Raw genomic sequence first — 12,663 nt, 5'->3', positions numbered from 1 at the left:
AGTTTACTCTTTTGGGTATTTGGGGAGTAAACACAAATGGCAAGACTTTGGGGAGTAAACTCATACATAGGTATGAGTTCATGGTTTTTGGGTGATTTTTCAACCCAAACATAAAAGTTTGGTCGGGAATTTCTAAGAAGTGAGGTGTTTGCGGTTTCTAAAAATCAAAACCCGAGACGGAACTTTCTTTCACCCGTTCGTTTAAAAATAATATTAAAATAATCAAATGAACTTATTTTTCCCAAAAACAAGTATAAGTGAACTTGACTTATAATATGAAGTGACTGACTGCTAGGGTTTGACCGAATGAAAATTTCGAGTTGTCACATTAACCGATAAAGTCACCAACTTGATGCCTTTGCATGGCTCAAAGAGACTCAAACCCTAGATTTAACATTCTACTTTCATCAAATGATCATAACTCATGCATGGTTGATCGACAACCATCAAGATGTAAATTTTATGGACTAGGAACCTCAAAACATCAAAAGGAACACCTTATAACTTCTGAAGTAGCATTTACTCGCAAGAACTCAGTCATGGGACCAAAGTATGCTAAAATCCCAACTAGTTCTAGATCTACGTATATAATAACCAAGGTCAAGCCTTTATACCTCTAGGAAACTAAGAAAGATGAATAAGCCTTGGATCTACAAACTCCTACTTGATCAATGCTCCTTTACTAAGCTTCTTCTTCTTCTTCAAGATACACCAAAATACACACAATGATCAATTCTCTCTAAAATGGGTTAGGGTTTTGAGATAGTGCTTATATGGACAATGGAGGCTGATAATGAGAGAGACTTGGGACATAAGGTGTTTAAATATGATGCAAACCCTAAATTTTAAGGTTTGCCCCTGGCTTACATACACCCAGTGTACCAGGGGGTTAACCCCGTGCCCAAGTTCCTTCGAGGTACGCCTATCGTACCTCATTTACACCCAACGTACTTGGTACCCATGCAATATAAATAAACACTTAATAATTAAGAAATTTACCTGAAAAATTAGGCGTTACACCTTTTCCCCACGTTCCTTGTTGATCGAACCATTGAACTCAAGGTAGCGATTCAAGATGTTACTTTCTCACATCCATTCAAAATTGGTGATTCTTAATCTGGCTTCACCAATTTTCCTAGCACATAAACCTTTTTGAAGATAGATTTAAATAACATCCATGAAAACTAAAATCATTGAAGTGGTAAAAATACATCTTCCCCAACGTTAACTGCAATTGATCAAATGCAATACTTTCTAAAAACCCACAATAATGATGAAGTTTAAGATACCAAATTGATCCAATCAACTACTAAGTCAAAATAGATCGATATCAATGAGATTAACAATTTATATTTCATAATTGATTAGTACAATTTTTGGATGACCTAACTATATTAATAGCTAATTGGTACTGGTGGTATTAGGAGATTTGAGAGGGAAATACGCAATTGAAAAAAAGGGAAAGTAAATTTGATCTACCACTCTAATGTTGGATGTCAATTCATTTCTTGAAACAATGTATATAGATAAACCGATCGTCTATCATGTGTGATTCATCTCATCAAAGCTATCTAAGTATTAAGAAGTTGGGGTAATATGATATGTTTAATTTTTTTTATTAGTACAATAATTTTCAACTATAAGAAAATATTATAAAATGTAAATAATTAAAAGAAAAATAGAATTTGAATAAATATGATATTTTTAATCTTATGAAAAATAAATATGATATTAAATGAAAAAAATGGCAAATATTATGTTTAACAAGCCAAGGTACATATGAAATTCACCTAAATAATTAAGTTACTTAATTGTTCCTACTTCCTATCTATCTCTTCCGACGCCAAACCGGTGAACAGAAAACCTCCATAAACCCTCTTTCTGTCTTTCACATCTGCTTCCATGGCGGTAGCCGCCGTAACAACAGCACTCTCCACCTTCCACATCTCGAAACCCTACTCTATTGCCTGCAACCACCTTCGCTATCATACATTGTTTACATACTCTCTCTCCTCTCGCTCCTCCGAATTCATCACCACCTCCGTGTCATCATTAACTGATAAAAAACTCGTTGGTCAATGGAGAGGAGATCCTTGTTCGGTACGAATCCTCCATGTCATGGCGGACGCATCCGCCGTTAATTCACCGGCGGAGAAGAAATTGAGGTCGAGCAGAGGATTGAGGTCGACCAGAGAATTGACGTCGGAGCCGAGGTATTCCAAAGCTGCGAGGAGGTTTTACAACGAGAATTTCAAGGAGACCTCATCGCAGAGGCTCAGTAAAGTCCTCGCTGCTGCCGGAGGTGATATTCTTTTGTGAACATCTTATCACTTGCTTCTTTTATCCACAGTTAGGATCAAAAGTAGGTTCTGATTGTGGGAATATATTTTGACTTCCAACTCGATGTTTCGATCATCACATACAATTCTTTGTTACTGTATGCTTGTGAGAAGAGAAACTTAGATGCTTTGAACTAACAGACTGATGAATGTTTGTTTGAAAAGGAAGTTATGGCATGCCTTTTTGAATCTCTACAGATAGATTACTTCTGTCCTCTAGACATGAACTTCCTACATTACATCGTTCTCAAGAAACTTTTATGACATTTTGTTGTTAGTTGCATCTAGAAGGAGCTGTGAGGAGCTAATCTTCGAGGGTCGTGTGACTGTTAATGGCTCTGTATGCAATACTCCCCAGGTTAGCTTATTCATATTCTTGGTATATGTTTTCAATTGCCATTGAGTGATAGCTTCAAAGAATCATTTGTTATAGTTGATATTGTTTTCCAATAAATGTGCAGACTAGAGTTGATCCTAAGAAGGATATGATATATGTAAATGGTAATCGCCTTCCTAAGAAACTGCCTCCAAAGGTCTATCTTGCTCTCAACAAGCCAAAAGGGTTTGTTTTGTGTCTAATGTTTATTACAACCACCCAACCCATTCAAATATTATTTTCTACTTCAAATATTCAATTCACTGAGCCAATACTTTTGCAGATACATTTGTTCATCAGGAGAAACCCAAACTAAATCGGTCATATCTTTGTTTAGCGATTATATGAAGAGTTGGGTAAGTGCTACAAATTCGTTTTGCTCCTTGTAGCTTGAATGTTACAAATCTGAACCACTGTCTTTTTTTTTTTTTTTTTTTAATCCAGGATAAAAGAAATCCAGGGCAACCGAAACCCCGATTGTTTACTGTAGGAAGGCTTGATGTTGCCACAACTGGTTTGATTATTGTGACAAATGATGGTACTTGTAAAGTTTTGTGAAAAGCAATATAACTTTAGGTGCATAGCTTTTAACCAAAATTTCTCATCCTTCATGTGGTTTATGATTATGCTTTGTAGGGGAGTTTGCACAGAAAATTTCTCATCCTTCATCTGGTTTATCCAAAGAGTAAGGTTCCATACCAATACCATATGTTATTAGTCAGTTTAGTTGTAATATGATGAAGAAATCAATGTGGCACTTCTCACAATTCTAAGGATTGTTAGAAGAAACTTTGTTTTCTATGATGAAGAAATCAATGTTGATGTTATTTTATGGGTGAAGGTACATTGCAACAATAGATGGAGCAGTGAACAAACGACATTTGTTAGCAATTAGTGAGGGAACAATGGTTGATGGTGTCAAATGTATCCCAGATGCTGTGGAATTGCTACCACAACAGCCTGATAAATCAAGACCCCGCATTCGCATCGTGGTAACTCCATATTCTAACATGAAAACCAAAAATTTAACTTACCTTTGAGAGGTGAAATTTGATTATAACATCATTTTGGTGATTTTATGTGTTTTGATTGAACTGGTTGTAGGTTCATGAGGGGAGAAATCATGAAGTTCGAGAACTTGTGAAAAGTGCTGGACTTCAGGTATGGTTTCAATTCTTTATCTGTGTAAAACTTAATGCTGTCATCCCCAATAGGTAACAAAACAATGCACTCCTTTTAAGTTAAGACCAGAAAACAGAAATAAAAGTTTATATGTACTTGTATTTCTTGCATTTTGCCCTTATATTTTTGTGGAAGTGACCTGGTGCCTTATATTTTGGCGCACGGGCATTATTTTGATGAATTTTGTTGTCATTCCAGATTTATTCACTGAAGCGGATGCGTATTGGTGCTTTCAGGCTTCCCCCAGATCTTTTGTAAGTATTATGACACTTTTCATGATTTTGACCCTATCATCAAAGTGACCATAATTTGACTAGAGTACATCTTGTGTATGATTAATAATAGGTTTGGAAAACACATGGAACTAAAACCAGCTCATTTAAAGGCATTGGGGTGGGAGGACAAGTAATGAATTGCCACCACCTTGATGGATTCCTGATTGGGAAATAGTGAGCGGATAGTATGATTGTGGTGGGTCAAGATTGTGTTGTTTTAGATGGCATGCCTTAGCAAAGAAAGTAGAGTAATAGGTTATAATTTGTAAATTATATATCTCATATTCAAGTTTTGAAATTTTTGAATGATGGTTTATTTAAAAATTTGCAATGACTGTGTGTTGACAAGTTAACCACCATCAAACCATTTCAATAATGTAATAATAATAATTTCATACCAAATAACATTGTAGACAATTGACCAATTATTTTACAAGGAAATACATACCACTTAATAACAAACAGGACCAAAAAAGGCCTTATACCAACTACAACTACACAAAAGAATACAAAATTTGGGAAAATATAGAAATCGGAAACACAAAAGACTAATAATATCTAACTCTTGGGAAAAGGGGTGCATGCCTATGAAAACTTATGCATTTAAAAGATCCGTAGAAGGGTTGTGATTTCAATCAAACAAAACAAAATACTAGTAGCACAAGTAGGTTTTACCATAATGAACACCATCCATGGATGTTAAAAGATTAAATAGGCAAGATCTCAGCCATCCTACCTTTGGCATCATCTGGAACTTCCCTACCAGGTACCTGCACCTTTAGAAGATTATAGTACCTACAGATACAATACAACATTGTCATCACTTCTCTCATATCATAATAATTAGCAACACTTATATGTTTAATATTTCAAAGTAAATCAAATAAAAATGAACATACTCTATGGCAGTGAATAATGTGTCATGCTCTGTAACAAAGGCAAGTAATGCCTGCACATTGCACACAAAAAATATACATTTCATTTTTAATTCACAAATATAACTACTATTGTAGTTGTACATAAACTATTGCATTTAATTACCTCCACTGGCATGTTTAGCAGTTCGTAGTAAGTTCTCACATGATCTAACCTCATTTGCACTGATTCATTATCAATTGATGGGATCGCAGACAAAGCCTATATTTATTATTACATCATTACATTCATCACAAAAAAGTAACCTTTTTTTAAAGTGTTCTTGATAAAATACATAATCACAATCACAAACCTGTTCTAATGCAATTGTATTCCTACATATCTGCTGTACCCCAAAAAGATTGATGCGTTTCATCTCCGCCAAAGCCTGATAAAAAAAAATTATATGTAATCTTTATCTGTTACAACCCAAAAAAAAAAAAAAAAAAAAAAAAAAAAAAAATCTTTATATTGTTACATACCTTGATGGATGCATGTGAAGCAACAGCACAGATTCCACCAAATACATAGTTTCGTTTTGTTGGAGCAATGAAAGGACCAATTACCTCGTCTCTACGAGTTATCTATGCCACCAAAAACATAAATTAATTTATTTGTTGGAACACATTTGGAAAAAACAAAGATATATATATATATATATATATATATATATATATATATATATATATATATATATATATATATATATATATAACACACACCTGGGTGATTAAAGATATAACATAATCATCAGGTTCCTCAGCATCTTGGTCCTCCAAGTATTCCCGTGTTGCCATTACCTGTTAACATCAAAATTAATTTGAAGGTTAGATAAAACATCTCACAAGGTTAAAATAGTAATTTACAGGATGTGATGTGACATACCTGCATATTGAAAACTGTTTCTAACTGCATCTCAACACGTAAAACCTTCAAGCAATCAATTGCTAGCTTTCTGTAATCATCAGCAAATGATGCCAGGTCCTTATGAGCTACACTAGCATTTCGTTTATGACGCCCATGCCCAGGTGTCGGCTTAACATCATTCGTCTCTTGTTCCACTTCTTCATCAGATGCTTTTGCTGATGCATTTCCAAACCTGTATATTACATGACACATCTTCTCTTTAAAATAAATAAAATAAAACTGTGATTCATATATCGATACATAAAATAAGAACTTGCCTTTCTATAGAATCGGCAATGTACTCCAATGAATCACTAAGGGATGCCAACAATATAAGTTTGTTGTTATCACGAATTAAAGACTCCTGCAACAAGAGATATCTTATCTTTATTGTAATCTTCTGTAAAACAAAAACTTTAAAATTTTAAAAGGAATAATAAAACAGACCTGTTTGATTGGCCTTAGTTTCATGAGAAGAGCACTGATTTCCAATTCAACCCCATCAGATTCAGCATCAGCAATATGGTTATCTCCATTGGCATGAGCATGAGCAAGTGAAGTTGGCAAAAATGCACTTGCTGGATCACGTCGCATCAAATTTTCAATGTCATGTCTTCCAATAAGCATATAACTCTGCTTCTCAAGAACTGCCTGATATATCATAACTCATACATTAAATTATTATTATTTTTTTAATAAAAAAAAGAACAAAAAAATTAAAGAAACAGGCATGCCTCAGTGTATGATGCCCGACATCTTTCGTATGTTCTTTCAAGAAAAGTTTGCACATACTTCACAAGGTCACCAGAAAATTTTGGCATTGCTTGTGCCCACCCAAGCACCTATAGTAATATTATGCAAATTAAAACACAATCAAATGAGAAATAAATAATTTTAAAAAAAAAATCATGCCTCTTTTGCGAGAAAATCAATGGTTAAAAGTCCTTGTAAGACAGGCCGACCCTTGGAAACTGAAGGGGTGTAAGCAGTAGCAGGATTTGCTCGTGGGCGAAATGCAGCGGGACCTACATACAAGAATCCAATTGGAAATTAGTAATCAAGTGAAGAATTTATATAGCAGTTAATTGAAAGGTAAGGATTCAAAGAACTTGCTTGATATTGCTTGTTGCACGCCTTTTCTGTAATCTACAAACATAGTTGGCAAAAAGTGATCTTTTACAAAGTTTTCAACAAATGCCAACAATCCATCATTCCTGCAACATAAAGGTCAAGATACACCATAAGACACATTAATGGTTCATCACAAAAAAAAAATATACCAAACTTACCCTAGTTGAGAATACTTTTGAGGCAGCATTGCAGCTATTTTATCTGTAAACTGTAGAACAGGTCGGTATACAGATGCTGCTAGATATATGCCTTGTTCTGGTAGGAGGGAAGATGAACCATAACCCTCTTGGACATTTTGACCTTTCCTATTTCGCCCTTGTCGAATCAAATCAGCACCTGACATAAGTCAGATAGACCACACAAAAGTTAAAACACTTTGCAAATATAAGTAGTAATATTGTGTAATATAAAGTCAAAGAGCAGAGTCTTTCATGTACCTTGGCTGGATACTGAAGCATCAGTGAAGCGAAAGGCGAATGTAAGGCCATCTTCTGTCTTATCCCTGTTAACAAAAGTATTAATATAAATAACCAAACAGAAAAATGAGCTATACAAAATGTGGGCATGGAAAAAGGTCAGAAAAAAAAATAGAGTATATTTGCTTACCCCTTTTCTTTTGAAGGAGCCTTGTTTGCAAGTCTAGCTGTTTGAACAGCAGCATCAGCAGATGCAGCTTCAGGAGTTGCTCGCAGAATCTCACAAATGAGTTGTTGGCATTCACTCTGTCAAATATACAGTTAAAAATCATGAACTATATGATTAATATAAGATAGTAAAAAGAGTAGCACTAATTAGTAATTGCCTGTAGAACTGTCATGGAAAAGCCAATAGTGTAGCCTCCTGTGTCCTTAGATGATTCAGAATCAGGGTTCCCAGATATCTCAGTCACCATAGATTTCGGTGTGTTCATTGGTGCTTTTTGAGAAGATTTTGATTCAAGAAGCTCCCCAACAACCACATGGTTGTCTGCAAAATATAAAAAATAATAACACTCACTCAGTCACAACTCACAATCACAGATCATGATTACATGATTAGTAACTTATATAGTTATACTAACCAAATATCCGAACAATAGCATCTAGAATAGAATCAAGAAGTTCCTTTGCTGCATTCTGTGCAGCTCCCATGGGAGCCATCACAGGTGAGACAGGGCTAACTGCCAATAATGTTCCAGCTAACAATGACCCGTTTTTATGTTTATGTTTTGGTAACTGGTAGCTCTGCAACTGCCCTTTTACATAATGAAGACCTGTTGTAGCAGTTCGGGCAGCCTGCCCAACACCAGCTCTACAAGAATTTACATATTCTGCCTGTGCTTTGATCTTTGATGTAATAATCTCATGAATTGTAGGTCTTAATCTTTGGCTGTAGATATATAGGGAAAAAAAACAAGAATAAGAATAAGTGTCTTCCTTTGAAAATACAACATAAAAAAAAAAGTAGCATTACATACCACATTATAGCACCAGCAGCTGCAACTTTGCCAAGCATGCAAAGGCACTCAACCATAGTCTGCAGATACTTCACATGAATAGGAGATTCACTTTTTCTCATTATTTCCTGCAATTAAATAGAACCCCAATTGTAGAAGAGGAAAAAAAAAAAGAAACTTTTCAAATTTAATAGGCAAGGTTATATCATACAACAAATTCATCAGGAGTGGATTCAGTAAGCCATGTTGGAAGACGAGCAGTATTCTTCATGTCAGCACTATCTTGATTGTCATCATCATCATGGCCATCATATGAGGAACTGAAATACATAAAATTCTCATCATTATTTCCATATAAATTCACTTCAGAATTGAGATTCCATCTTACCCTCCATCAACGGAACTGGCAATTCCAACATGACTGTCGCCTTTCTGCAATCTGGTTCTTCGGGAAAGAGACTGTGAATGATTCATTGAAAATGCAGCAACTGTGGTGGTTGGAATAGCATCATCCTTCTCATTCATACTAGGGGTAGCTGAGCTGCACTAAAAGATCATCAGTTCTACAAAATCCCTCTTTCATATTACTCTTGAGTTCAAAATAGGGAATGGGACATGGAGTGAATGAAGCATGTAATTATTGCAAAAATGATAAAGCATCATAATTACCTATATTCACCAGTATTATAAAGATGAGCATGCAAAGATTCCAACACTTTATAAAAGAGAACACCCCGCAATTTTGTCAGCTCAGATCGGACATCTTGAAGAGCACCAACCTGTCAAAACCAACTAGTATGTAAATTTTCTACTGTAAACCTAATTCTTTCTAAAAAAAGGCAACCTAGTAATAGTATAGATGCTCAAATTGACTCACTGTTTGAAGTCCCTCTCTTTCAAGCATTCTAGATGATTGAACATGAACTTGGACTGCTGCATAATACTGATTGTCATCAATAAGCTTGTTAATACGAGATGGGACCTGAAACATATGAACAAATTCAATTCAAGATCTTCAGCCTCCATAACTTGCACATGGCCAAATATTTCTTGAGGCAAATACAACAGTTAACAAAGTTAGAAGATGCACACAAACCTGAGCTATGTTTTCAATTTGATCTAACAAGGAGATAATGTGTCTCAATGTCATGGATCGATACCAAAGCTGATGCAACTGTTTGTTGCGAGCACTAATGACTTTTTTTGCATTGCCCAGATCAACTTTAAGTGTGCGGATGCTTTGAGTAGACTCACTAAATAACCGCAATATTTGTGAATAATTTTGAATTGCTCTGTTGAATCCACCATGATAAGTTTGAACAACTTCATCCACAACTTCCTCAACAATATCACTCTGGTCTTTCAATGTTTGGACTTCTGCATCTCGATCTTTTGAGGTCAAGATATGGACAACATGAGGTAGCGAATCAAATCGTGCCACAGTCCAGCTCTCATCTACATTCTCAAGATCATCTCTTAAATACTGCAGTGGAAACAGACCAGATAATAAACATCAAAACAAATCTTCCACCATTCCTCATTAATACACACTTGCCTATTTAGTCATCTCATTTTACGCACATTTGGTCCCCTATATACCACTAGTATCACACCATCATTACCCCACTTTCCCTATAACGAGTATTTTAGTCGAGACTTTCCTTAAATTAGTTAATGCACATCACTTATAGTTGAAAAGTAGCTCGCTTGATCCCAAATGTCAAAGTGTAGGTCTTATCTATGGAGGAGAGGAGTAATATTTTAAATGGAATTCGTCAAGTTCTGAAAGACTAAAAGCCCTTTAAACTACATGACAAATATACACAAGAGATAAACAAAGTGGTGTGAGGTTTAATTAGAACTCACCGCTTTATCTTGAGGAACAGGCAAATTATCAAAGAGTCCCATAGCTCGGAGGAACTAAACAAGCAAATCGCTTTCGAAATACGTCCCGGCCACAATTCAGAATTCTGCAAGCAAAGAAGAGATCAATTATGCCTAAATTGCAATCCCGCTTGTGCCGAAAATCCGTTGACGAAGGGCGAAGAGAGGATAACAACGATTGCTTACCGGAAAACGACACGAATACGGTGGTGATCGGAGGATCTGGAGGGAGGAGAGAGAAGAGCTTGGTGGAGCTCCAGCAAATTGAGAAAAAGGGGCACTGACGATGATCTTGTAACTATACGTGTTTAACCATGGTTGAGTTTTTGAACTGCTGACCGTGACCCATCTCCATCTGACTCAATTCCTATCAGGACCCCGTAATGTTGTAAATCTTCCACCAAACCGCGTCTAATACGAGAAGATGGTCAAGGGTAAAAAGGTAAATTCATTGAAGACTATGTGGATTTGGAACCTGTCTAAAAATAAAAATAAATATGATTTCAAGAAATATACAGCAAAGATGGTTGGGTGGATATAAAATTAATTTAACTTCTATAAAATCGTTGTCTGCCCAATTAAGGTTGCAATAAACTATGTTTATCTACTCGGTGATTACTTAACCAATTAGAATGACTCTTCTTATATATCGTGTTTTTCAAACTTTTAGACTTTTCTTTCAACGAAGTTGATATTTAAAAATTGAATGTTATCTTATAGACTTACCCTTAATTATATATTCGTAACGAATATAATACATTAGAGTATGCATAACAACAATGTATGTATGTATGACAAATATAAACAAAACAGTAAATAGATTGGGGTTTTGAATTAAATTAAAATAAAAAAAAAATTCTTGTTTTGAATAATATAACAGTGGTATTATGTTTAATTGTCTCCTGTTTCCAAATTTCTCAATTTCCAATTATTTTATCTTTCTGTTTCTAATCATGCCAATCGAGCATTTGGTTCACTTAGAATATAATATAATGAAATATGATTGAAATGAAACTACAAATTCTGTTAAAAAAAAATTCAGACCATGTAAAGTTTTGATGCAATCAAGAGGAATGACAAATTAAATTCTTATAGGTAATTCTATATGTATCCCTTCCCAAATTGTTTCATGTATCCCTTTGTGAATGAAATAGTGCTCGTGTATGCTAATGATTTGACAACTTATATGAATGAGAAGGTACGTATAGCAACACACTTTGTATACTTCTTACATTTGATCAGCAAACTAAAAGAGAGAGACCCCCCCCCCCCCCCACTCCCCCCCCCCCCAAAAAAAAAAAAAAAAAAAAAAACAAATAGTCCCTCTAAGAAGCTAGCCGTGGAGGGATACCTCCACATAGCTAGTCAGCAGGCTAAGGTCAAACATATAATTATTACACTTACACTATTGCGCCATATGATTCTAAAACGACAAACATACAATTATTGAATAATTGTATGTTTGTCGTTTTAGAATCATATGGCACAATAATTACAAATAGTTGTATGTTTTGATGTTTGAAGACATTATTGAAGACCATCATTGAAGAAATATCTGTTGTCGATCCTTTCGTTGTATGTGAAAGGAATAATTACGAATAATTGTATGTTTGTCGTTTTAGAATCATATGACACAATAATGTAATTGTAATAATTGTATGTTTGTCTCAAAGCTTTCCTCTATTGAAATTTATATTTCTGAGAGTTCGTATTGGAATCATCATTTCTTTTTCACAATATTACCTAAATACCACTATATTTCATAAAATGGTCCATATCTTTCACAATGTTTTAGAAACGGTCCTTGAGTTTCACAAAAATACATAAATGGTCTTGTATTTCACAAAATTATAGAAATGGTACCTTTTAATAGCATAATTATAGAAATTGTCCATGTGTAAAAACTATGTTTATTTAATTGTCCATATTTTTGAAAATTTTACAAAAATGATCTGAAATGTCCAACGAGCAAATGGTTCATGTATAAGAAATTATATAGTAATGAGCCATGTGTAAGATAAAGTTACGGAAATGGTCCCTGTGTAATAGCATATTATTGAAATGGTCCTTGTAATATCAAAATTATAGAAATGGTCCATGTGTAATACCAAAATTACAGAGATGGTCCATGCATAAGACAAAATTACAGTAATGGTCCTGCTGTAATAGTGAAATTATAGAAATGGTTCACATGTAAGAGAATAATAAGAAATGATGTTG

The 12,663-nt window shown here is 34.8% G+C and overlaps 2 protein-coding genes across 3 annotated transcripts; one reads left to right on the top strand and one right to left on the bottom strand.

Annotated features, from left to right (window-relative positions):
* The first annotated feature begins 1,799 nt into the window (after positions 1-1,799).
* On the top strand, positions 1,800-4,503 carry LOC145088310 (putative ribosomal large subunit pseudouridine synthase SVR1, chloroplastic). Its single transcript, XM_079026576.1, has 10 exons — positions 1,800-2,302; positions 2,618-2,697; positions 2,801-2,901; positions 2,999-3,071; positions 3,160-3,253; positions 3,352-3,400; positions 3,557-3,707; positions 3,820-3,876; positions 4,096-4,151; positions 4,243-4,503. The coding sequence occupies exons 1-10, from the start codon at positions 1,903-1,905 to the stop codon at positions 4,304-4,306; spliced, it is 1,125 nt and encodes a 374-aa protein (XP_078882702.1). The 5' UTR covers positions 1,800-1,902; the 3' UTR covers positions 4,307-4,503.
* SEC8 (subunit of exocyst complex 8) lies at positions 4,243-10,780 on the bottom strand. Of its 2 annotated transcripts, XM_079026574.1 has the most exons (25): positions 10,630-10,780; positions 10,426-10,529; positions 9,656-10,042; positions 9,437-9,541; positions 9,229-9,338; positions 8,948-9,100; positions 8,771-8,879; positions 8,581-8,687; positions 8,185-8,492; positions 7,927-8,090; positions 7,731-7,846; positions 7,562-7,626; positions 7,283-7,460; positions 7,107-7,207; positions 6,906-7,018; positions 6,728-6,835; positions 6,441-6,644; positions 6,272-6,357; positions 5,973-6,186; positions 5,810-5,887; positions 5,570-5,671; positions 5,401-5,475; positions 5,214-5,309; positions 5,072-5,121; positions 4,243-4,967 (listed from the first exon to the last, which is right to left on the bottom strand). In XM_079026574.1, the coding sequence occupies exons 2-25, from the start codon at positions 10,465-10,467 to the stop codon at positions 4,880-4,882; spliced, it is 3,159 nt and encodes a 1,052-aa protein (XP_078882700.1). In that variant the 5' UTR covers positions 10,468-10,529; positions 10,630-10,780; the 3' UTR covers positions 4,243-4,879. The 2 variants fall into 2 exon arrangements, with proteins under 2 accessions (XP_078882700.1, XP_078882701.1); XM_079026575.1 differs by lacking the exons at positions 9,656-10,042; positions 10,426-10,529; positions 10,630-10,780 and having other exon boundaries at positions 8,948-9,095.
* Between the last annotated feature and the right edge of the window lie 1,883 nt (positions 10,781-12,663).

Source organism: Lactuca serriola, chromosome 2 (genome assembly GCF_051521515.1).
Source record: "Lactuca serriola cultivar US96UC23 chromosome 2, Lser_US96UC23_V15, whole genome shotgun sequence".
NCBI lineage: Eukaryota > Viridiplantae > Streptophyta > Magnoliopsida > Asterales > Asteraceae > Lactuca > Lactuca serriola.
This window is presented reverse-complemented; position numbering and strand designations above follow the sequence as displayed.

Coding starts and splice junctions, on each gene's coding strand:
- LOC145088310 (XM_079026576.1), top strand. CDS start 1,903: ATGGCGGTAGCCGCCGTAACAACAGCACTCTCCACCTTCCACATCTCG. Junction 3,401..3,556: donor TCATCTGGTTTATCCAAAGA/GTAAGGTTCCAT, acceptor TTATGGGTGAAG/GTACATTGCAACAATAGATG. Junction 4,152..4,242: donor AGGCTTCCCCCAGATCTTTT/GTAAGTATTATG, acceptor GATTAATAATAG/GTTTGGAAAACACATGGAAC.
- SEC8 (XM_079026574.1), bottom strand. CDS start 10,467: ATGGGACTCTTTGATAATTTGCCTGTTCCTCAAGATAAAGCG. Junction 9,339..9,436: donor AAAGAGAGGGACTTCAAACA/GTGAGTCAATTT, acceptor TGGTTTTGACAG/GTTGGTGCTCTTCAAGATGT. Junction 6,645..6,727: donor GTCGGGCATCATACACTGAG/GCATGCCTGTTT, acceptor ATGATATATCAG/GCAGTTCTTGAGAAGCAGAG.